This window comes from Oryctolagus cuniculus, chromosome 6 (assembly GCF_964237555.1).
Source record: "Oryctolagus cuniculus chromosome 6, mOryCun1.1, whole genome shotgun sequence".
NCBI classification, from domain to species: domain Eukaryota; kingdom Metazoa; phylum Chordata; class Mammalia; order Lagomorpha; family Leporidae; genus Oryctolagus; species Oryctolagus cuniculus.
Genome location: NC_091437.1, coordinates 25,932,003 through 25,956,754, shown reverse-complemented (window position 1 = coordinate 25,956,754; position 24,752 = coordinate 25,932,003). Strand labels below are relative to the sequence as shown.

General features: G+C 44.9%; 2 protein-coding genes across 11 annotated transcripts in view; both read left to right on the top strand.

Annotated features, from left to right (window-relative positions):
- The window catches only part of BRD8 (bromodomain containing 8), a 36,897-nt gene extending 36,303 nt beyond the window's left edge, over positions 1-594 (top strand). For 7 of the 8 annotated variants that reach the window (XM_070076180.1, XM_070076178.1, XM_070076176.1 and 4 more), the window contains one exon: positions 402-594. In XM_070076180.1, the coding sequence (XP_069932281.1) occupies positions 402-452 (51 nt within the window). In that variant the 3' untranslated portion in view covers positions 453-594. The remainder of the gene's footprint in view (positions 1-401) is intronic. The other variant, XM_070076179.1, reaches the window with a different exon arrangement.
- Positions 586-23,530, top strand: NME5 (NME/NM23 family member 5). Of its 3 annotated transcripts, none has more exons than XM_008255078.4 (6): positions 586-720; positions 1,548-1,722; positions 11,743-11,948; positions 12,528-12,628; positions 15,385-15,503; positions 23,356-23,530. In XM_008255078.4, the coding sequence occupies exons 2-6, from the start codon at positions 1,594-1,596 to the stop codon at positions 23,434-23,436; spliced, it is 636 nt and encodes a 211-aa protein (XP_008253300.1). In that variant the 5' UTR covers positions 586-720; positions 1,548-1,593; the 3' UTR covers positions 23,437-23,530. The 3 variants fall into 3 exon arrangements, with proteins under 3 accessions (XP_008253300.1, XP_008253301.1, XP_002710156.1); XM_008255079.4 differs by lacking the exon at positions 586-720 and adding an exon at positions 1,029-1,101 and having other exon boundaries at positions 15,385-15,477; XM_002710110.5 differs by lacking the exon at positions 586-720 and adding an exon at positions 1,029-1,101.
- The last annotated feature ends 1,222 nt before the right edge of the window (positions 23,531-24,752 follow it).

Sequence of the window (24,752 nt, the reverse complement as noted above, 5' to 3'; positions counted from 1 at the left end):
CTCAGTAGGTTCTATTTTTAGTAGAGAGTGAGGTGAAGTGATGTAGTCTAGCAACACAGGCAACAGTGAAGACCTCTCAAGAAAGCTGGGGATAGGCGAGTGATGGGAACTCCGGCTTCTAGAGCCTCAAGTGGGAAGACTGAACAGCAAACCAAAGGCTGGAGCCACTGTCCATTTGTTGGTTACTACAACTGTTGCTATTAATCACATCACAGGTTTCTATCTTTGGGGGAAAAGACTTAGTAGCTTTAAAGAAACATTTGGGGGTTTCTTTTCTGGGCAGCATTATACTTTAAAGAAAAAAAGTGTAATTGCATCTATTTGCCAAATAAGGGGGAAAATTATGTTGAATCATCTAGCTTTTAAGTTCATAGCTTACTATTTGTGCCTTGACCCTGCAGGTGCTGAGTATTTGGTTAGACAAAAGGAGAGACTTAAGTAGTCTGGAGTGAGAACCAACCAATCCAGTGGGTGATGAAAACGTATTTGGTTGACCTGGAGCTGCTACTCTGACGTTTTTTCTCAAGTTTGGACCTCTTCCTGAAACTCTGGCCCAGAAAAATCCCAACACTTTGTTTACCACTTCTCTGTTGTCTTTTCTAGTAAAAGGAGGCACCAGTGCCTGTGGATATAATATTAAAACAAAGGGAGGAGGGTTGAGATTTGGATTTATGTCATAAATGTTACCCCACATCTTTGTTCCATAGGCCCAATTTAGAGGTAATTAAACATTTTATTACTGCTTTATAAATAAATATTTCACAAACAAAGATTGCTTTTCAATTTTAAAGAAACTGGGTATAGAGAGAACAGCATGATCTGGTAGAACAAGAAGGTGCTTGCCACAGGTCTGTGTGGACGGTAGTGTCTAATTGGCAGGAGAGTCGCATAAGAAAAATTGTGAGGGAAATGTTAGGAAACAAATAGCGCTCTGAGATTCACAAGGAGAGTAAAATGCCGGTGGCTGACGTCCTTGATTAAAACGATCCGGAGAAGTTCCAAACCTGTTGCTGGGATTGGCCCTCAGCGGCCACTGTCCCTAGGCCGAGGCTTCAGGTATCCTAGCAACGAGCTGCCGCACTGGGAGCAGCTAGCGCTGAGGTGAGTGAGAGGTTCAGACGTGGAGTGTGTGAATCCAGCCCAAAGAGAGACAGAGGACCTGGGGACCTGCATGTATGCAGAGAGGGTCCTGTGGGGCGGGGAGTCTCCACTAAAGCAGCTGACTATAGCCGCTCCCCTCACGCCCCCGGAGCACCATGAAATGTCCACTGGTCCACCGTCTGCAGCAGGGAGTCTGCACTAGGCGAGTCCTTCGGGTCACCGCTGGTCATGTGAGCCTCTGGGTCCTCCCTGCTGATGAAAGCTCCTTACAAAACCAATGACCCCACGTAGATGCAGTAGAAATCATGTTGAGACACTGTTTATAGGAAGCCAGGGCAGTTTCTACCTTTATGAAAAACAAACCAAAACAAACAAACAAAAAACTCTTAATACTGCTGTTTTTAATCACACCTATATTTGGGATGGGGGAAATGCTGTCATTGCAGTTGATACCTGTCAAGAAACTCTTAAATTGTATCCCGAAAAGCCAAAATGGAGGTATCAATGTCTCCACCTCAGATATATGTAGAAAAAACCCTGGCCATTATCAAACCAGATGTTGTTGACAAAGAGGAAGAGATACAAGATATTATTCTCAGATCTGGATTCACCATTGTTCAGGTAACTTCTGGGCATGTTCAGGGCTTTTAGTCTCTAATTGCTTTTTTATTATTTTATTTTTTAATGCTTATGGAATTGTGTCCATCTATTTAGATACTTAGTGTTTACCACTAAATTTAGATACTTTAAATATAGAAATTATATGTGATAGTTCTGACTTTTTTCCCCCATACTTCAAAAGGATGTACAATGGGAACTGAAATGGCCTTTTCTTTTACCTGTCCTTTCACACTGCAAGTCCAGTCTCCAGAGATACCACTTGACACTCTTGAGTTCTTCCACCAGTTTTCTTTCTGTCAATTTACAAAGATATTTCTCCCATAAAATAGACCAATTCCCTCACCTTCACTGCCTTAGAATTTCATGTCATTAATCTGAACCTACCCATTCTTTTTAAATTCTAAGTAATATTCTCTATGTTAGAATTGCAGTTAATTTATTTGATCCTCTGCTGATAGATTTTTTAGGTTGTCGGTATTTTTTTTTTCAGTTATAAAACACTGAATATTGAAGCCTTACATTTTTTTCTGTAGTTGATAACACTGACATTTTTTTTTTAAAGATTTGTTTGGGGCCAGCACTGTGGCATAGCGGGTAAAGCCGCTGCCTGCAGTGCTGGCATCCCATATGGATGTCGGTTTGAATCTCTGCTGCTCTGCTTCTGATCTAGCTCTCTGCTATGGTCTGGGAAAGCAATATAAGATGGCCCAAGTCCCTGGGCCCCTGTACCCACATGTGAGACCTGGAAGAAGCTCCTGGTTCCTGGCTTCAGATCGGCATAGCTCTGGCCATTTCGGCCAGTTGGGGAGTGAACCAGCGCATGGAAGATCTCTCTCTCTGCCACTCCTTCTCTCTCTGTGTAACTCTGACTTGAATAAATTAAAAAAAAAAAAAGATTGATTTGTTTATTTCAGAGGCAGTTACAGACAGAGGAAGAGACAGAGTGTCTTCCATCTGCTGGTTCACTCCCCAAATGGCTGCAATGGCCGGAGCTGGGCCGATCCAAAGCCCGGAGCCAGGAGCTTCTTCTGGGTTTCCCATGCAGGTACAGGGCCCCGAGTACTTGGGCCATCTTCCACTGCTTTTCCAGGCTATCAACAGGGAGCTAGATTGGAAGTGAAGCAGCCAGGACTTGAACTGGTGCCCATATGGATACGGGTGTTGCAGACGGAGGTTTAACCTACCATGCAACAGCACCAGCCCCCAACGTTGTCATTCTAAAGAACTGAAAATGAATAGAAAAAGTGTTTTTAAAGGTTATTGAATAGGGGCTGACATTGTGGCATAATGGGTTAAGCCATGCCCGAGATGTCTCCATCTCATATGTGTGCCAATTAGAGTCCTGGCTGCTCCACCTGTAATCCAACTCTGTAGCAAAGATGGTCCAAGTACTTGGGCTCCTGCACCCATTGTTGGAGACCCAGATAAAGCTCCTGGCTTCTGCCCAGAAAAATAAATAAATCTTAAAAAAAAAAAAAAGGTTTAGAAGCCAGCACTGTGACACAGTAAACTAACTTTTTCATCTCCTACTGAAACAATGTGCCCATAAAACAGTAGGCCAGGGGCTGGCACTGTGGCGCAGCAGGTTAAAGCCGTGGCCTGCAGCGCCAGCATCCCATATGGGCGCTGCTTCATGTCCCGGCTACTCCACTTCAGATCCAGCTCTCTGCTATGGCCTGGGAAAGCAGTAGAAGATGGCCCAAGTGCTTGGGCCCCTGTGCCCACGTGGGAGATCCGGAAGAAGCTCTTGGCTTCGGATCAGCTCAGCTCTGGCTGTTGCGGTCATTTGGGGAGTAAACCATCGAATGGAAGACCTCTCTCTCTGGCTCTACCTCTCTGTAACTCTCTGTCTTTCAAACAAATAAAATAGATCTTAAAAAAACAAAGCAAAACAAAACAGTAGCCCATTAAAACAATACCACCCAGTTTTCCTCCTGCCCAGTCCTTGGGTGTTTGACTATTCTAGCTATCTCATTAAATTGGAATCATACAAAATTTGTCTTCTGAATTGTATGCTTGTATAAGATATTGTAGTTGGGAGTCCTTTGAACTCGAGAGGGAAAACCTTGTGAAAATGATGTCTTTCAGTAGGTGGCAGTCTTTCCTTTGGTACAGACTAAGGGTCTTGTTCCTGATTGTTTTTGATATCACTGCTTTTTCTTCTAAAGATTTGTTTACTCATTTGAAAAACACAGTGACAGAGAAAGGGAGACAGAAGGAGATGTTCCATCTGCTAGTTTACTCCCCAGATGGCTGCAATAGCCCAGACTGGGCCAGGCCCAAGCCAAGAGCCAGAAGCTTTCTCTGGGTCTTCCAAATGGATGTCAGGGCCCAAACACTTCGTCCTTCGTTGTCAGCCCTCCAAGGCATATTAGTAGGAAGCTGGATAGGAAGTGATGGCAGAGAGAGAGAGAGGTCTTCCATCTGCTGGTTCACTCCCCAACTGGCCACAACAGCCGGAGCTGCACCAATCTGAAGCCAGAAGCCAGGAACTTCTTCCTGGTCTCCCACATAGGTGCAGGGGCCCAAGGACCTGGGCCATCTTCTACTGCTTTCCCAGGCCATAGCAGAGAGCTGGATCAGAAGTAGAGCAACTGGGACTCAAACCGGTGCCCATATGGGATGCTGGAACTGCAGGCAGTGTCTTTACCCACTACAGCACAGCACCGGCCCCATCACTGCTTCTGTTTCTGAAACTATTCAACCTAATTTCAAAAGGAGTTTGTCTGATACAATCTTATTTAAAATTTTCTTGATCTAGTTGTAAAGCTAACAATGGAATTATTTATTCTATATTGATGTTAATTAAAGGAAGCCTTTACTTTTTAAAAAAAAAGACATTTATTTGAAAGGCAGAGTTGGGACCAGAACTGTGGTATAGCAAGTAAAGCCACCACCTATAGTGCTGGCATTCCATATGGGTGCCGGTTCAAGTCCTGGCTACTCCACTTCTGATCCAGCTCTCTGCTATGTTCTCGGAAAGCAGTGAAAGATGGCCCAAGTGCTTGGATCCATGCACCCATGTGGGAGACCTGTAGGAAGCTCCTGGCTCCTGGCCTCAGGTCTGCCCAGCTCTAGCAGTTGCAGCCATTTGGAGAGTGAACCAGTAGATGAAAGACCTCTCTTTCTCTCTCTGCCTCTGCCTCTCTGAAACTCTGCCTTTCAAAAAAATAAATAAATCTTAAAGAAAAAAAAAGTTACAGAGAGAGAAGGACAGAGATCTCCATCTGCTGGTGCACTCCCCAAGTGGCTACAATGGCCAGGGCTGGGCCAGGCTGAAGCCACGAGTCAGGAGTTTCTTCTGGGTCTCCCATGTGGGTGCAGGAGCTCAAACACTTGGGCCATCCGCTGATGCTTTTACAGGTGCATTAGCAGGGAGCTAGATAGGAAATGAAGCAACTGGGACTCCAAATGGTACCCAAATGGGATACTGGCATTTCAGATGGCAGTTTAACCTGCTGCTGCACAACACCAGCTTCCAAGGGAGCCTTTAGTTTTTAAAATTATTCTATAGGGGACTGGTTTTTGGGCAAAGCAACTTAAGCTACTGCTTTGGTTGCTGGCATTCCATTCTGGAACACTGGGTGGAGTTCTGGCTGCTCTGCTTACAGTCCAGTTTCCTGCTAATCTATTAGGAAAGATAGTAGAAGATGGCCCAAATGATTGGGCTCTTGCAACCTGTGTGGAAGACCTTAATGAAATTCCTGGCTCCTGGCATTTGCATCCACTTGGGAAATTCATCAGGGAATGAATCAGAGATAGAGGATATCTCTCTAATGCTCTGCCTTTTAAATAAATAAATGAACCTTTTTAAAAATTAGACTACATTGGGCTGCTGTTATGGCATGATAGGTTAAGCCACTGCCTGCAATACCAGCATCCCATATGAGCACCATTGTGAGTCCTTGCTGCTCTACTTCTGTTGCATTTCCCTGCTAGTATGCCTGGGAAAGCAGTGGAAAATGTCTCAAGTGCTTGGACTCCTGCCACACATGCCCAGGAAACCCAGATGGAATTCTAGGCCCCTGGATTCCACCTGGCAAAGCCCCAGCAATTACATCCATTTAGGGAGTGAATAGCAGTTGGAAGATATCTCTCTCTCTCTCTCTCTCTCTCTCTCTCTCTTTTGACAGGTAGAGTGGACAGTGAGAGAGAGAGACAGAGAGAAAGGTCTTCCTTTGCCGTTGGTTCACCCTCCAATGGCCGCTGTGGCCGGCGCACCACACTGATCCGAAGGTGGGAGCCAGGTGCTTCTCCTGGTCTCCCATGGGGTGCAGGGCCCGAGGACTTGGGCCATCCTCCACTGCACTCCCTGGCCACAGCAGAGAGCTGGCCTGGAAGAGAGGCAACCGGGACAGAATCCGGCGCCCCGACCGGGACTAGAACCTGGTGTGCCGGTGCCGCAAGGTGGAGGATTAGCCTAGTGAGCCGCGGCACCAGCATCTTTCTCTCTCTTTCTCTCTGCCTCTATGTAACTCTGCCTTTCAAATAAATATAAGTCTTAAAAAAAAAAAAAAGATGCCACATTAGCTAGTATACATGCAAGAGGTACCTTCCCCTTCTTATTAAGAGACATGTGGCCAATAAGGGATTATACTGCGACAGAGAGCATCTTATTTTTAATCTCAGCTAGAAAAAAAATACTAATAATGCAAAGAATCATAGATAACAGTAATGTATTTTTAAAACTAGTTTTGAGAGATGGAGATGGACAGAGATCTTCCATTTGCTGGTGTCTCCCCCAAATGCCTACAACAGGCAAAGCTGGGCCAGGCCCAAACCAGGAACCTGGAACTCATTGAAGTCTCTTATATGGGTAGCAGGGAACCAAATATTTGAGCCATCATTTCTTTTTTAAAAAAAATTTTTTTTTGACAGGCAGAGTGGACAGAGAGAGAGACAGAGTGAACAGTGAGAGAGAGAGACAGAGAGAAAGGTCTTCCTTTGCCATTGGTTCACCCTCTAATGGCCGCCACGGCTGGCGCGCTGAGGCCGGCGCACCACGCTGATCCGATGGCAGGAGCCAGGTACTTCTCCTGGTCTCCCATGGGGTGCAGGGCCCAAGGGCTTGGGCCATCCTCCACTGCACTCCCTGGCCACAGCAGAGAGCTGGCCTGGAAGAGGAGCAACCGGGACAGACTCCAGCACCCCGACTGGGACTAGAACCCGGTGTGCTGGTGCCACAAGGCGGAGGATTAGCCTAGTGAGCCGGGGCGCCGGCCTGAGCCATCATTTCTGCCTCCCAGGCTGTGCAATAGCGGGAAACAGAGAATCTAGGACTTCAGCCAGGCACTCCAGTATGGGATGAAGGGATTCCAGTGAGCATGTCCACCCCTGTGTCTTTATTTTATTTTATTTATTTAAAGATTTATTTATTTGAAAGAGTTACACAGAGAGAGAAGGAGAGGCAGAAAGAGAGAGAGGTCTTCCATTCAATGGTTCACTCCCCAATTGGCTGCAACGGTCAGAACTGTGCCGATCTGAAGCCATGAGCCAGCAGCTTCTTCCAGGTCTCCCATGCAGGTGCAGAAGCCCAAGGACTTCAGCCATCTTCTACTTTTTTCCCAGGCTATAGCAGAGAGCTGGATTGGAAGTGGACCAGCCGGGAGTCAAACCGGCGGCCATATGTGATGCCGGCACTGCAGATGGCGGCTTTACCTGCTACGCCACATCGGCCCCTTTATTTTATTTTTTAAAAGTATTGGGAGTGGTACTGTGGCATACTGGGTAAAAGTCGCTGCCTGCAGTGCTGGCATCCCATTTGGGCGCCAGTTCAAGTCCTGGCTGCTCCACTTCTGGTCTAGCTCTCTGCTATGGCCTGGGAAAGCAGTAGAAGACTTCCCGTGTCCTTGGGCCTCTGCACCTGCATGGGAGACTTGGAAGAAGCTTCTGGCTACTGGCTTCTGATTGGCTCAGCTCCTGAGGTTTCAGCCGTTTGGGGTGTTAACCAGCGGATGGAAGACTTGTCTCTCTCTCTCTTTGCCTCTGCCTCTCTGTAACTCTGCCTTTCAAACAAATAAATAAATCTTTAATTATTTATTATTTATTTATTTGAAAGAGTTAGAGAAAGAGAGATCTTACTTCTGCTAGTTCACTTCCTAAATGGCTGCAGCAGACAGGGCTGGGCCAAGCCAAACCCAGGAGCCAGGATCTTCATCAGGGTCTCCCATATGGCTGGCCAGGGCCCATGTTCTTGGGTCATCTTATGCTGCTTTCCCATACACATTACCAGGAAGCTGGATGGGAAGTGGGGCAGCCTGGACTTGAACCTGTGTCCATATGAGATACCTGTGCTTTAGGTGGCAGCTTAGCCACAGCACCGACCCCTAATTTTAAATAATAGAATCAGGGGCTTGCACTGTGGTGCAGTAGGTTAATTCTCCGCCCGTGGCGCCAGCATCCCATATGGACACCAGTTCAAATCCCAGCTGCTCTTCTTCCAATCCAGCTCTTTGCTATGGCCTGGGAAAGCAGTAGAAGATTGCCCAAGTATTTGGGCCCCTGCACCTGTGTGGGAGACTTGGAAGAAGCTCCTGGCTCATGGCTTCGGATCTCTCCAGCTCTGGCCATTGCAGCCATTTGGGGAGTTAACCAGCAGATGGAAGACCTTCTCTGTCTCTCCCTCTCAGTCTGTAACTCTACCTCTCAAAAATAAATAAATCTTTTAAAAAAATAGAATCGGCCGGCGCCATGGCTCAATAGGCTAATCCTCTGCCTTGTGGCGCTGGCACACTGGGTTCTAGTCCCAGTCGGGGCACCGGATTCTGTTCCAGTTGCTCCTCTTCCAGGCCAGCTCTCTGCTGTGGCCTGGGAGTGCAGAGGAGGATGGCCCAAGTCCTTGGGCCCTGCACCCGCATGGGAGACCAGGAGAGGCACCTGGCTCCTGGCTTCGGATCAGCGCAGTGCGCTGGCTGCAGCGTGCCAGCCGTAGCAGCCATTGGAGAGTGAACCAACGGAAAAAGGAAGACCTTTCTGTCTCTCTGTCTCTCACTATCCACTCTGCCTGTCAAAATAAATAAATAAAAATAATTAAAAAATAGAATAAAAAATTATGCTAAATCAGGTGTTCTAGTAACTTCTCATGTATCTTAATTCTTTGACTATATGAATTTCATGTGAGAACAGATACCAAGACCTTTTAAGTAGTCTTTGACTGGTGAGAATGTCCAGCAGGGCCTGTTCATAACAGTGCTGAGCCACCTAGACAAACATGTTCCTAAACTGCTTGATCTATGCAATTTAGATTTCTTGCTGCAAACTAAGCAATTTTACCAACTTTCAGAAGCCTGAGGAAATGAAAGTTTTGGAAGGGGCTTTAAGATGTAGGTAACTAAGGGGCCAGTGCTGTGGTGGAGCTGGTAAAGCCTCTGCTGTCGCTCCCCCTCTTCGTGGAGGAACGACGCAGGACCCTGCGCTGTTCTTTTATCTGCTCGGCCCTCCCCGGGTTTGCTGCTGGTTCTTCCCAGGTTGGCTACCGTCCCTCCACCTCCATGGAGGGGCGGTTCCCCCTGCCACTTTCCCCACTTCTGCGGGGGAGCGGCACACCACCGGCCGGCTCTCTCGGGGGCTGCTCAGATGTTCCTTCAGATAGATGTTCCTGGTGCATGTTGTCTCTCTCCTCCTTTATAGTCCTCTTCCACCAATCCCAACTCTGCTACCCACACGCCAAGCACGCTGCTCTCCTCCAATCAGGAGCAGGTCCTGCAGCTTGTCAAGTTGGTGAGAGGCAGCTGGGTAGAAGCTGTTTGCTCCTCTCCCAGCGCCATATTGTGGGAGAGCAGATGCATAGAATAAGTCTTAATTCCAGTAACTTATACATTTTTTTTTTTTTTTTTGACAGGCAGAGTGGACAGTGAGAGAGAGAGACAGAGAGAAAGGTCTTCCTTTGCCGTTGGTTCACCCTCCAATGGCCGCCGCGGCTGGCGCGCTGCGGCCGGCGCACTGCGCTGATCCGATGGCAGGAGCCAGGAGCCAGGTGCTTTTCCTGGTCTCCCATGGGGTGCAGGGCCCAAGCACCTGAGCCATCCTCCACTGCACTCCCTGGCCACAGCAGAGAGCTGGCCTGGAAGAGGGGCAACCGGGACAGAACCCGGCGCCCCAACCGGGACTAGAACCCGGTGTGCTGGCGCTGCAAGGCGGAGGATTAGCCTAGTGAGCCGTGGCGCCAGCATAGACCTTTCTCTCTGTCTCTCTCACTGTCCACTCTGCCTGTCCAAAAAAAAAAAAAAAAAAAAAAGACACCCCCACCCCATAACTCTGCCTTTCAAATAAATAAATCTTAAAAAAAATGTTAGGGGGGCCAGCGCTGTGGTGTAGTGGGTAAGGCAGCCGCCTGCAGTGCCAGCATCCCATGTGGACGTTGGTTTGAATCTCGGCTGCTTCACTTCTGATCCAGCTCTCTGCTATGGCCTGGAAAAGCAGTAGAAGACAGCCCAAGCCCTTGGGCCCCTGCACCTATGTGAGAGACCCGGAAGAAACTCCTGGCTCCTGGCTTCAGATCAGTGCAGCTCCGGCCATTGTGGCCTATTGGGGAGTTAACCAATGGATAAAAGACCTCTCTCTTTCTCTGCCTCTGCTTCTCTCTCTGTGTATCTCTGACTTACAAATAAATAAATAAATCTTAAAAAAAAAAAAAAAAAACAAGTAGATGACTTGGAAGAATCCACACTATAGTGTTAGGAAACTAACTCATTTTAGAAAGGTGAATTTCCATCTTAAGTGTATTTTTAGCCTTACTGACTTATCTCCATGTCTCATCATATTTTTAAAAAATTATTTATTTAAAAGGAAGAGTTACAGAGAGAAGGAAACACGGAGATTTTCCATCTGTTGGGTAACTCTCCAAATGGATACAACACCCAGGACTGGAATAGACTAAAGCCAGGAGCTTCATGTATGTCTCCCATGTAGGTTCAGGAACCCAAGAACTTGGGCCATCTTCTGCTGCTTTCCCAGGCACATTAGCAAGGAGCTGATTAGGAAGTAGAGCAGCTGAGACTTGAACTGGTGCCTACATGGGCTGCTGGTGTTGCAGGTGGCAGCTTACTTAACCTACTGCACCACAACACTGGCCCTCACTGTCTTATTTTTAATCCCTCTGTTGTATTTTTGAGCATTTCCCCTACTGATCTATCTTTAGGTGGAATTGAAAAACATCAGTAATAGATTTTTTGTTATTTGAGAGGCAGAGAGACAGAGATTCCCCAAATGCCTGCAAGAGCTGGAGTTGGGCCAGAGTCAGAACTAGGAATGCAATCCATTCCAAGCAGAGTTCTCTAAAATATTGTTCCAGATGCCCACCCCAGATAGGGAAAGGTGGATTTGGAATATTCTAAAGCCTAGTTTTGTTCGCTGAAAAAATTCAAAGTACCATTTACAAAGTTTCTATCATTAGAGAGCTGTTTGCTTTAGGAAGGTGATATGGGTGCAGGTGTTTGACACGGTGGTTAGGATGCTGCTCTGGACACGCATATCCCATATTGGAATGACTGGATTGGAGTCCCGTCTCTGCTCCAAGTTCTAGCTCCCTGATGATGCACACATGGGAGACAGCAGTGATAGCCCAAGTAGCAGCTTACTACCACTCATGTGGAAGACCTGGATTCAGTTTCTGGCTCCTGGTTTTAGCCTGGTTTTGGCTTTGCCACTGATGTTGGGGGCATTCAGAGAGTGACCCAGAAGTGGAAGACCTCCCTCTATCTTCCTCTCTGCTTTTCAAATAAATAAATAAATAAATAATACTCAAATAATTTTTAAGAGAGAGATATAATGAATGTATCATTAATAAACTTATGCTGAGGGAGGTTGTCGAGCAGTAATCATTTTTCCTAAGTAGGTTAAATAATTTCTGTTATTGTTATATTTATAAAAACCATTTAATTGTCATGTCCTTTCTTCATAATAAAAAGATGAACCTCATATCTGTGATCAGATTGGTACCAATTTTAAATTATTTAATACTTTAATGAGGTATTATTAAACTGTCATTTTAAATGCTGTTGTTAACTTTTTCTCTTATAGAGAAGAAAACTACGTTTCAGCCCTGAACAATGTAGTAATTTTTATGTGGAACAGTATGGAAAAATGTTTTTCCCCAATTTAACAGTTTACATGAGTTCTGGACCACTTGTTGCCATGATATTAGCTAGACACAAAGCCATTTCTTATTGGAAAGAACTTTTGGGACCAAGTAACAGCTTAATAGCTAAGGAAACACACCCAGACAGGTAATGTCTATAAAAATTTTTTCAAAAATCTGATTTCATTGTAATGGTTTCATTTGTTTTTCTAAATCAACTTTTTTGGGGGAGGTGGCGGGGGGGCGGTGAGTGTGTTTTACGTTTTAACCATTCAGAAGTTAGTTTTAATATCAAATACCACAAAAGATCTCATGAAATGTTCAGTTAGCTTTATTCTTTCTTGAATTAAAGTGCCACTGAAGTAGGACTTTTTTGTGGGAAACTTTGGGTGGCATTTTGAAAGAATATTGGTAATACAGGAGCAGAAATACATATTTTCAGTATCATAAATAATGTATGGAAACAAGAAGATATTGAGTGTATGCATTTTTGAATATGTGCTATTTTTTCACTTCTTATAAAACAATGCTTTTTTTTTATCTAGAGAACTATTTTCCCTGTATATCTCTCCTACAGTTTTAAATATATTTGATCCTCACTTAGATCTGTTTAAGCTTAAATTAAAAATAGATTGAAGTCTTTTTATAGAATCCTAAGTGGAATGCATGAATATGATTAAGGAAAGGATGTCAAAGTGGATGGACATTGTCTTTAACCTGTGCTTAGTCTAAGGGCAATTTATGGCACAGATGACCTAAGGAATGCACTTCACGGGAGTAATGACTTTGCTGCAGCGGAAAGAGAAATTCGTTTCATGTTTCCTAAAGGTGAGTTAGAGCTGACTAATTTTTGTCTCCTTATTGTTTGCTTTTGTAGCTGTAAAGGAAGATAATAGGATTTTTCTCCACTCTATACTATTTTCAAGTTGTACTTACCTAAAAACTCACAGTCACCATTAGAAAACTCAAAATTTCTCTCGGAACTAAATTGTACCCTCTAGGCAATTTTTTAAGAAGAATTTAATACTTTTTTTTCTTGGTTGTCTTTGGACTAGACATATTTAGGGTTTCTCTTCTCGAAGTGTTATAATTCTTTATAAGTATCCTTAATGTTTAGTAAAGTTTCTACATATGAATAAAAATAATCTCTTTTGGAAATTTTGGTGGATTTACCATCTTCTCTAACAGTTTACTGTTTGTCTAACAAAGTCTCATGTGCTATAAAATTAATTTTTTAAAAAAGATTTATTAATTTATTTGAAAACCAGATACAGAGAAAGATAGAGATGGAGATCTTCCATCCACTGATTCACTCCCCAAATAGCCACAGAAGCCTGGACCTCCATCTAGGTTTTCTATGTGGGTAGCAGGTTTCCAAGCACTCAGACCATCTTCTGCTCCCTGCTAGACACATTAGCAGGGATTTGGATCAGAGTGGAGGAGCCAGTACTCAAACTAGCACTCATATGGGATGCTGGTGTCACAAGCAGCAGCTTAATGCACTGTGCCACAACACCTGTCCCAATTAATGATAGAGAATTATTAATATTTTTAAACTTTTTTTAAAGTTTTATTTATTTACTCGAGAAGCAGAGTTACAGACAGAGAGATCTTCCATCTGTTGGTTCACTCCCTAAATGGCTGCAATGGCCAGTGTTGTCCTGATCCAAAGCCAGGAGCCAGGAGCTTCTTCCAGGTTTCCCACATGGGTGCAGGGGCCCAAGGACTTGGACCATCTTCTTCTACTGCTTTTCCAGGTCATAGCAGAGAGCTGGATTGAAAGAGGAGCAGCTGGGACTTGAACCTGCGCCCATATGGGATGCCAGCACCCCAGGTGGACGCTTAACCTACTATGCCACAATGTTGGCCCTCCAAAATTATTTTTGAATGTATTTATTTGAGAGGCAGAGAGACAGAGAGAGCTCCCATCCACTGATTCATTCCCCAAATGCCCAGAATGGCTGGGACTGGGCCAGGCCACAGCCAGGAGCTGGAAATTAGATCCAGGTCTCCCACATGGTGGTGGGAGCCAAATTAATTGAGCTATCATCAACTCTCAGTGTCTTTATTAGCAGAAAGCAAAAGCCTAATCCGGGAATGGAACATAGTTAAGAATCATCTTAGTTGGCATCCTAACCAGTAGGCCAAATGCCCATCCCATGTTCTCAGTATTTTCTATTGAAGATTTATTCAAAGAAAGCTAAAAACTGTGTTGGAAATTTACTAACATGCAATGATGTAGAATTTCTGAATTTGTCTCCTAATTTGATCTGTTACTTTTTGGCACCAGTAGGCTTGGGAATAGCCTGATGCTGACCTGTTGATAGGTGAAAACCTTCCTCCATTGGCCCTTCATTCTTCTTCTTCTTCTTCTTCTTTTTTTTTTTTTTAAGATTTATTTTATTTATTATTTGACAGCCAGAGTTACAAAGAGAAGTAGAAACAGAGAGAGAGGTCTTTCATCGCCGGTTCACTCCCCCGATGGCTGGAATGGCCGGAGCTGCACCAATCCAGAGCCAGGAGCCAGTAGCTTCTTCTGGGTCTCCCACAGGGGTATAGGGGCCCAAGGACTTGGGCTATCTTCTATCCCAGGGCATAGCAGAGAGCCGGATGGGAAGAGGACCAGCCGGGACTAGAACTGGCGCCCATATGGGATGCTGGCGCTTCAGGCCAGGGAGTTAACCCGCTGCACCACAGCGCAGGCCCAATCCCCTTCATTCTTCTTAATAACAGGTCTTTTTATTTGCCTGTCACTCTCCCAAGGGACAGCCTACTGCCCTCCTTCTATTTTTTTTATTTTTTGAAGATTTACTTATTTATTTGAGAGGTAGAGTTACAGACAGACAGAGGAAGAGACAGAGAGAAAGCTCTTCATCTGCTGGTTCACTCCCTAAATGGCCACAATAGCTGGAGCTGGGCCGATCCAAAGCCAGGAGCCAGGAATGTCTTCCGGGTCTCCATGTGGGTGCAGGAGCCCCAACACTTGGGCCATCTTCTGCTTTCCCAAGTCATAGCAGAGAGCTGGATCTGAAGAGGAGCAGCTGGGACTCGAACCAGCACCCATATGGGATGCCATTACTGCAGGTGGAGGCTTTACCCACTATGCCAGAGCACCAGCTCCAAAATGTTTATTTTCTATTCTTCTTGAAAAGCAGAGTGACAGAGGGAGAGACAGACATCTTCCATCTATTGCTTCACTCCCTAGATGCCTGCAATAACCTGGGCCAGTCCAGGAACAAAAGTCAAGAGGCAGGAGCCAGGAACTCCATCAAGGTCTCCCATGTGGACAATAGGGACTCAAGGGCTTGCGTCATCATCTGCTGCTTCCCAGGCTCATTAGAAGTAGAGTAGGATGATTCAACTGGCACTCCGATATGGGATGTGGGTGTTCCAGGGAATAGCTTTACCTGCTGTGCCACAATGCTGCCTATTTGTGTGTGTTTTAAACAAACTGTTATGCTGTGTATGTAATTATTTTTTGAGTATTTTTCTTGACAAAAGTTATTTAAAGATATCCTTCTTAATGACCATGCAATATTTAATCATTTATGTTTGCTCTAAAGAGAATGTTTTTGTATTTGCAGTGATTGTTGAGCCTATTCCAGTTGGACAAGCTGCTAAGGACTATTTAAATTTGTATGTAATACCAACTCTGCTTGAAGGACTCACGAAGCTTTGTAAGCAAAAACCAGCAGATCCTTTTGTAAGAAATATTTTCTTTTACAATATAGAATAGTGTCTATCATTTTCCTGCTTAAAATAGTGTTCTTTGAGGGCCAGCACTGTGGCATAGCCGATAAAGCCACCATGTGCACTGCCAGCATCCCATATGGGTGTCTGTTCGAGACCTGGCTGCTCCACTTCTGATCCAGCTCTCTGCTATAGCCTGGGAAAGCAGTAGAAAATGGCTCAAGTGCTTGGGCCCCTACACCCATGTGAAGACCCAGAAGAAGCTCTTGACTCCTGGCTTCAGATTGGCATAGATCTGGCCATTGAGGCTATTTGGGAGTGAACCAGGGGATGAAAGACTTCTCTCTCTCTCTACCTCTGCCTGTCTCTCTGAAACTCTGCCTTTCCAATAAATAAATAAATTTTTTTAAAAAATAGTGTTTGTTGAAACAAGGAAACAGTTTTTGGTGATGAAAACTGGATTGAAGTGATAAATGCATGTCAGTAAATACACTAAAACTAATTGAATTGTATACTTCAGTGGGAAAGTTTTTTGACATGTGAATTGTATCTCAAAAGAATTTTTTTAAGTTTTTTTTTTTTTATTTGAAAGGAAGAGTTACAGGGCCATCATCTGCTGCTTTCTCAGTCTTGAGAACATTTTTAAGTAAGAATTTATAGAAATGATTTTATGCATATTTTAGACACTTCCTTATGTATAACTATTGATGATTTTCTTGCTGCATTTTAATTCTTTTTTTTTTTTTTTATTTATTTTATCTGAAAGAGTTACAGAGAGGGAGAAACAGACATTTTTCCATTCCTTGTTCACTCCCTAGATGGCCACCAACAGCTGGGGCTGGGCCAAGCCAAAGCCAGTAGCCAGGAGCTCCTTCCAGGTCTCCCATGTAGGTGCAGGGGTGCAAATACTTGAGCCATCTTTCACTGCTTTTTCCAGGCCATTAGCAGGGAGCTAGATTGGAAGTTTAGCAGCTGGGGCATGAACAAGCACCCATATGGGATGTTGGCATTGCAGGAGGCAGCTTTACCTGCTATGCTACAACACTCTCATGTGTTTTAATTCTTTTTTTTTTTTTTAATTATTTCTTTTTTTTTATTTGAAAGGTAGAGTTAGAGAGAGAGGAAGAGACAGAGACATCCTCCTTCTGCTGGTTCACTCCCTAAGTGACTGCAGTGGCCAGAGCTGCAAAGGTCTAAAGGCAGGAGCCAGGAAACTCCTTCAGGTCTCCCACGTGGGTGCAGGGGCCCAAGCACTTAGGCCATCCTTCGCTGCTTTCTTGGGCATATTAGCAGGGAGTGGGATTGGGAGTGGAGTAGCCAGGACTCAAACTAGTGCCCAAATGCTGGTGTTGCAGGCAACAGCTTTACCTGCTACATCACAACACTGGCCACATGTGCTTTGATTTTTAAAAAACATGTTTCTAGGCTGGCGCCGTGGCTCACTAGGCTAATCCTCCGCCTTGCGGCGCCGGCACACTGGGTTCTAGTCCCGGTCGGGGCACCGGATTCTGTCCCGGTTGCCCCTCTTCCAGGCCAGCTCTCTGCTGTGGCCAGGGAGTGCAGTGGAGGATGGCCCAAGTACTTGGGCCCTGCACCCCATGGGAGACCAGGAGAAGTACCTGGCTCCTGCCATCGGATCAGCGCGGTATGCCCGCCGCAGCGTGCTGGCCGCGGCGGCCATTGGAGGGTGAACCAATGGCAAAGGAAGACCTTTCTCTCTGTCTCTCTCTCTCTCTCACTGTCCACTCTGCCTGTCAAAAAAAAAAAAAAATGTTTCTAAATACTTTTTCAGTGACTGTATTTCAGTGAACTGTGCTTTTGTGTATAGTTTGAGTAATCATGTTTAAATGATAGATAAATCTTGAATTGTATTCAACATTTTTTGTTTCTTGTGCTATCTATTTTTTAATAATATTTATTTATTTAAAAGGCAGAGTTAAGTTACAGAGAGAGAGGTGTAGGGATAGAGAGAGAGAGCTCTTTCATCTTTTGATTCACTCCCCAAATGGCCTCAACAACCAGGGCTGGGCCAGGCCAAAGCCAGGAGGCAGGAGCTTCATCTAGGTCTCCCACACAGGTACATGGATCCAGGCATTGTGCCATCCTCTTCTGCTTTCCGAGGCACATAAGCAGGAAGTTGGATTAGACGTGGAGAAGGCAGGACTCAAACTTGTGCCCACATATGGTATTGGCATTGCAGGTCGCAGCTTAGCCTGCAGTATCTGGGGTGTAGCTGGGACCCAAGCTGTCACTCTGATAGAGCAGGCAGACATCCCCAGGAGCAGCCAGCCCACTGCACCACGATGCCTCCCCCAACCTTAGACCATTTCAGACTGAAGAAGAAGATACACCTGGTTCCATTTCTCCTTCCTTCAGATTAACCCTGAAGTCATCTTGCCCAGTAAGGGTCATTCAACTCCAGCTCCAGACACCTAACTTCTCTCTGAGTCTATTTGACATTAATAAAATGTAAATATTTTAATATCTACCTGCCCAGCAGGGCTATTGTTAAGATTAATTGTATAAATGCATGTAAAATTATTAGAGTGTCTCTTGAATGAAAAATGCTCAGATATTAGCTGCTAGGGCAGGGAGTTAGGCTGTTGTTCTGGGAAACTCACAATCTATAATAGAGTGCATAGAATTGAGTCCTGCCTCTGCTTCCCGCTAATGTTCCTGGGAAGCAGCACATGCTGGCCCAAGTACTTGGGCTAACTGCCACCCACATGGAGACCTGGAAGAAGGTCCTGGCTCCTGGTTTCATACTGGTCCAGCTCTGGCTGTTATAGCCATTTGGGGAATGAACCAATAGGTTGAAGATCTGTATAACTCTGTTTTTCACATAAATAAATAAATCTTTAAAAAAAATTTCCCTGGGGCCAGCATGCTGATATAGAGGGGTAAGCCACCCCCAGCGATGCCAGCATTCAATATGGGCGGCCAATTCAAATTCCACCTGCTGTGCTTCCAGTCTAGCTCCCTGCTAATGCACCCGAGAAAGCAGCAGAAGATGGCAGAATCCTTGGATCTCTGCCTAAATAAATAAATGGACAAATATTTTTTTAAATTTATTTTTATTAATGTTCAGTTTTGCCTTTTAAAAGTTATTTAATAAGTCAAATCTTGATTTTTTTCCCTTCTCATATACTTTTCCAGTACTAATTAGGTTTAAGAAGTCTTACCCAATTATTTTGCTAAATATTCACTTTTTTTTTCTAGATTTTTAAAAATGTCTTTACCTGCACCTGGAATTTATTTTCATATATAGCACAAAATAAATATCTAAATTGATTTTTTGAATATTTTTGGGGCCAGCATTATGGTACAGCTGGTTAAGCCAACACCTGTGATGCCAGCAATCCATATGAGAACCAATTCAAGTTGTGGCTGTTCCACCTTTTCCTGGGAAGATAGCAGAGAATGGCCCAAGTGGTTGGGCCCCTGCAACCTCCTGGGAGACCAGGATGGAGTTCCTGGCTCCAAGCTGTGGCCTGGCCCAGCCCTAGCTATTGTGGCAATGTGGGGAGTGAACCAATATTTGGAAGATCTCTCACTGTTAATCTGCCTTTCAAATAAATAAATAAATGTTTTTCTTTTCAAATTGTATTCACAACTTTGTGCAACCATTAACAGTATCTTATTTCCAAAAATTTCCCATTGACCCAAGCAGAAACTCTAACCCTTAAGTAGTAATTCTCCATTCCCTCCTTCTCTCATCTACTGGTAACCTCTACTTTTTTCTGTCTCTCTGGATTTGCCCATTCTAGATATTTCCTGTAAGAGGAATCATATCATTTTTGTTATTTTATATCTATCTGGCTTGTTTCCCTTAGTGTAGTGTTTTCCAGTTTCATTCATGTTATAGCATGTATCAGAATTTCATTCTTTTTATTATGATGAAATAATATTTTGTGCATGTATATGGCATATTTTTTCTATCCATTCATCTGTTGATGGACACTTGGGTTGTTTCTACCATTTGGTTAATGTGCATAACATTGTAGTGAACATTGACGTGTGAGTATCTATTTGAATTTCTGTTTTCAGTTCTTTTGAGTATATACCTAAAAGTGGAGTTGCTGTGCTCATTCATTATAGATTCCTTTTTTTACATAAATGTCCATAACAGTTTTATTTATGATGGCTCCAAATTGAAAACAATGCAAGTGTTCATCAACATGTCATGGAGAAATAGTTTACAAGATATGCATATAGATAATGAAACACTTCCTAGCAATAAAAGGCAATCAGCTATGGATAACCACAACAGCATTTGTAAACTGCAAATATAGTATATTGAAGGGCCAGCACTGTAGCTTAGCAGGTTAAGCTGCCACCCGCAGTGTTGGCACCTCATATGGGCGCCGGTTTGAGTCCCAGCTGCTCACTTCTGATACAGCTCTCTGCTATGGCCTGGGAAAGCAGTAGAAGATGGCCCAAGTCCTTGGGCCCCTGCACCTTTGTGGGAGACCCAAAAGAATATCCTGGCTCCTGGCTTCTGAACAACCCAGCTCTAGCTGTTGTGGCCAACTGGGGAGTGAACCAGTGAATGGAAAACCTCTCTCTCCCTCTCTCTCTTTCTCTCTCTGCCTCTCCTTCTCTCTCTGTGTAACTCTGACTTTCAAATATATAAACAAATCTTTTTTTATTTTATTTTATTTTTTGACAGGCAGAGTGGACAGTGAGAGAGAGAGACAGAGAGAAAGGTCTTCCTTTGCTGTTGGTTCACCCTCCAATGGCCGCCGCGGCCGGCGCGCTGCGGCCGGCGCACCGCGCTGATCCGATGGCAGGAGCCAGGTACTTCTCCTGGTCTCCCATGGGGTGCAGGGCCCAAGGACTTGGGCCATCCTCCACTGCACTCCCTGGCCACAGCAGAGAGCTGGCCTGGAAGAGGGGCAAGCGGGACAGAATCCGGCACCCCGACCGGGACTAGAACCCGGTGTGCCGGCGCCGCAAGGCGGAGGATTAGCCTAGTGAGCTGCGGCGCCGGCCAAATCTTTTTTTAAAAAAATAGCATATTGAGTGAAAAAATAAAAAGACTATTTTTTATTATTCTATTTGTATGAAGCTCTCAAATATGCAAATTAATCTATGGCAACAGAAAGCAGATCAGAGTTTGCCTAAGTTGGTGTGGGGAACAGGCAGAGATGGATTACAAAAGGTATGAGGAAAATTTTTTTCTTTTTTTGAGAAGCAGAGAGATAGAGACAGAGAGACAAATATAGAGAGCTTCCGTCTGCTGGTTTACTCGCCAAATGCCCACAACAGCCAGTGCTGGGGCCAGGGACCCAAATATATTAGTCATCATCTGCTGCCTCCCAGGATGCATAGTAACAGGAGGCTGCAGGAGATGTGGAGTACCTGGCACTCCAACCAGGCACTGAGTTAGGGTGCAGGTCTCCCTGGTAGGGACTTAAGCTGCTGAGACAACTGTCTGTCCCCAAGGTGAGGAAATTTAGGGATGGTAAATATGTTCATTACTTCATTGTGGTGATGGTTTCATGTGAATATAATATGCCCAAACATATCAAATTGTACACATTAAATATTTACAGTTTATGATGTCAATTTGATTTCAATAAAGCTGTTTAAAAAACTATCTAGGTGTGGGCTACAGTCCAGTACCCTAATATTATTTGAAAGTTTAATGGTTGTGGTGCTTCCTTCCACATAGTAAACGCTCTATCAGTAACTTGAATTTCCTTTCTTGAACAGCATAGCTTTTTTTTTTTTTTAAGATTTATTTATTTATTTGAAAGTCAGAGTTACACGGAGAGAGAGGAGAGGCAGAGAGAGAGAGAGGTCTTCCATCCGATGGTTCACTCCCCAATTGGCCGCAACGACCGGAGCTGCGCCGATCCAAAGCCAGGAGCCAGGAGCTTCTTCCAGGTCTCCCACATGGGAGCAGGGGCCCAAGGACTTTGAGCCATCCTCTACTGCTTTCCCAGGCCATAGCAGAGAGCTGGATCGGAAGAGGAGCAGCCGGGACTAGAACCAGCGCCCATATGGGATGCTGGCGCTTCAGGCCAGGGCGTTAACCCACTGCGCTATAGCACCGGTCCCTATTTATTTATTTTGAAAGGCAGGGGCTGGCACTGCATCAGAATGCAAAGTAACCAGGACTTAAACCAGACACTCTGATGTAGGATGCAGCTTAACCCGCACTGCCACAACTGATTTTTGAGTGCAGATTTTGCAGACAACAACTTTGCTAAATTTAATTAGCTCTAGTAGCTTTCTTGCGACTTCTTTGGAGTTTCTCATATATGTATAATCCATCATACCATCTCTCAATAGAAATAGTTTTACTTCTTTCTTTCCAATTTGGATTTTTTTTACTGTTTACTTATTTTCATTTATTTAAAAGGCAGCAAGATAGAGACAGACAGACAGAGACAGAGACATCTTCCATCCACTGGTTCACTCCCCAGATGCCAGCAACAGCCGGGGCTAGGCTGAAGCCAGGATTCAGGAACCCTGTCTGATGTCCCATGTGAATGGCAGGGGTGTAAGCACTTGAGCCATCATCTGCTGCCTCCCAGGATGTATTAGCAGGAAGCTAGATTAGAATCCAAGAAGCTGAGACAAAAACCAGCCCTCTGATCTGTGATGTGGGTATCCCAAGCAGTAGTGTGACCTACTGTGCCACAACATGTACCCTGGATCTACTCTTGATAATCTTATTTAATGTAAATCAGTGTTTCAATTTTTAATGCACTTTTTAAAAAATATTTATTTATTTATTTATTTGAAAGACAGAGTTACAGAGAGGCATTCAGAGAAAGAACTTCCATTGGCTGGTTCACTTGACAAATGGCTGCAATGGCCAGGGCTGGGCCAGTCCAAAGCCAGGAGCCAGGAGCTTCTTCCAGGTCTCCCACACAGATGCAGGGATGCAAGCACTTGGACCATCTTCTACTGCTTTCCCAGAACATTTCAGAGAGCTGGATTGGAAGTGGAGCAGCCAGGACTTGAACTGGCCCCACTATGGGACATCTGCACTGCAGGTGGCAGCTTTATCCACTACACCACAGCACCTGCTCCACAGTCGTTATTCTTTTATATTTTTTTATTTATTTTTATTTATTTATTTTTTTGACAGGCAGAGTGGACAGGGAGAGAGAGAGACAGAGAGAAAGGTCTTCCTTTGCCATTGGTTCACCCTCCAATGGCTGCCACGGCCGGTGCGCTGCGGCCGGTGCACTGCGCTGATCTGAAGGCAGGAGCCAGGTGCTTCTCCTGGTCTCCCATGGGGTGCAGGGCCCAAGAACTTGGGCCATCCTCCACTGCACTCCCTGGCCACAGCAGAGAGCTGGCCTGGAAGAGGGGCAACCAGGACAGAATCCGGCGCCCCGACTGGTATGCCGTGTGTGGCGCCTCAAGGCGGAGGATTAGCCTATTGAGCCGCGGCGCTGGCCAACAGTTGTTATTCTTTTAAAAAGATTTATTTATTTAGTTGAAAGTCAAAGTTATACAGAGAGAGAGAGGGAGAGAGATCTTTCAACTGTTGGTTCACTCCCCAGATGGCCACAATGGCTGGGACTGGGCCAGGCCAAACCCAGGAACCAGGAGCTTCTTGCAGGTCTCCCATGTGGTTGGCGGGGGGCCCAAACACTAGGGCTATCTTTTGCTGCTTTTCCCAGGCCATTAGTGAGGAACTGGATCAGAAGTGGAGCAAGTGGGACTCAAACCAGTATTCATATGGGATGCTGATGTTGTAGGGAGTGCTGTAACCAGCCATACCACAACATCGTTCTCCATTTTCTTAAAGTGATTTTTGAAAACTACTTTTGTTTCCAATTGATAGAATAGTATATATTGAAAGGAAATGTTTACTGACTTTTTTCCCCTCTCTTTTTCTACAGATTTGGCTTGCTGATTGGCTGCTGAAAAATAATCCCAACAAACCCAAACTTTGTCACCATCCAAATACAGAACAATGTTAAAGTACTCCAAAGACCAAATCATGAACTGTCTTATTGTAGAAAGTTGTGCTCTCCTTTTTCTCCTACTTCTATTAAAGGTTTAAGTACCTACCTACATATGTAATATATTATTTCTTTTTTTTAAGATTTCTTTTTTTTTTTTATTTGAAAGTCAGAGTTACACAGAGAAAACAAGAGGCAGAGAGAGAGAGGTCTTCCATCTGCTGGTTTCACTCCCCAGTTGGCCACAACTGCTGGAGCTATCCCGATCCAAAAACCAAGAGCTTCTTCCTGGCCTCCCCACATGGTTGCAGGGGCCCAAGTACTTGGGCCATCTTCCACTGCTTTCCCAGGCCATAGCAGAGAGCTGGACTGGAAGCAGAGCAGTCAGGATTTGAACCAGCGTCCATATGGGAGGCAGGCACTGCAGGTGGCGGCTTTACCCACTACACCACAGTGCCTGCCTCCCATGTGGGAGACCTGGATGGTGTTATGGGCTCCTGGCTTCAGCATGGCCCATCCCAGCAATTGCAGCTATTTGGGGGTAAAACAGTAGATGAAAGATCTCTCTTTCCTGCTCTCTCTCTAACACTGCCTTTCAAATATCTAAATCTTAAAAATCTTAGGGGACAATTGAAGAGATTAATTGTAGACTAAGTGTTATATTAGAGAATAATTATAGATTTTTATAGGATGAAAACATCACGATGCAAGGAGAACATTACATTTTTGGGTTATGCATTCTGAAACATTTAGGAAAAAAATTAATGATGTTTAGGACACTTTCAAATGATACAGCAAAAAAAAATTTTGTACATTCAAAAAGTTAGCAGTCTAGGTGGTGGCCACCCAAGTGCTCATTGTGCTATTTTTTCAAATTCTGCATACTTTAAAAAAAATTTGCTTGTTGAGCCGGCGCCGCGGCTCACTAGGCTAATCCTCCGCCTAGCGGCGCCGGCACACCGGGTTCTAGTCCCGGTCGGGCCGCCGGATTCTGTCCCGGTTGCCCCTCTTCCAGGCCAGCCCTCTGCTGTGGCCAGGGAGTGCAGTGGAGGATGGCCCAGGTGCTTGGGCCCTGCACCCCATGGGAGACCAGGAAAAGCACCTGGCTCCTGGCTCCTGCCATCGGATCAGCGCGGTGCGCCGGCCGCAGCGCGCCAGCCGCAACGGCCATTGGAGGGTGAACCAACGGCAAAAGGAAGACCTTTCTCTCTGTCTCTCTCTCTCACTGTCCACTCTGCCTGTCAAAAAAAAAAAAAAAAATTTGCTTGTAACGCAGAGTTACAGAAAGAAATTTTCCATCCACTGGTTTACTCTCCCCAAATGGTTGCAATGGC

What these genes read in the sequence shown, in the direction of transcription:
- NME5 (XM_008255078.4), top strand. Translation starts at nt 1,594, where the DNA reads ATGGAGGTATCAATGTCTCCACCTCAGATATATGTAGAAAAAACCCTG. An exon ending in AAGGAAACACACCCAGACAG is followed by an intron (nt 11,949 to 12,527) that starts GTAATGTCTATA and finishes ACCTGTGCTTAG; the next exon opens with TCTAAGGGCAATTTATGGCA. An exon ending in AAAAACCAGCAGATCCTTTT is followed by an intron (nt 15,504 to 23,355) that starts GTAAGAAATATT and finishes CTTTTTCTACAG; the next exon opens with ATTTGGCTTGCTGATTGGCT.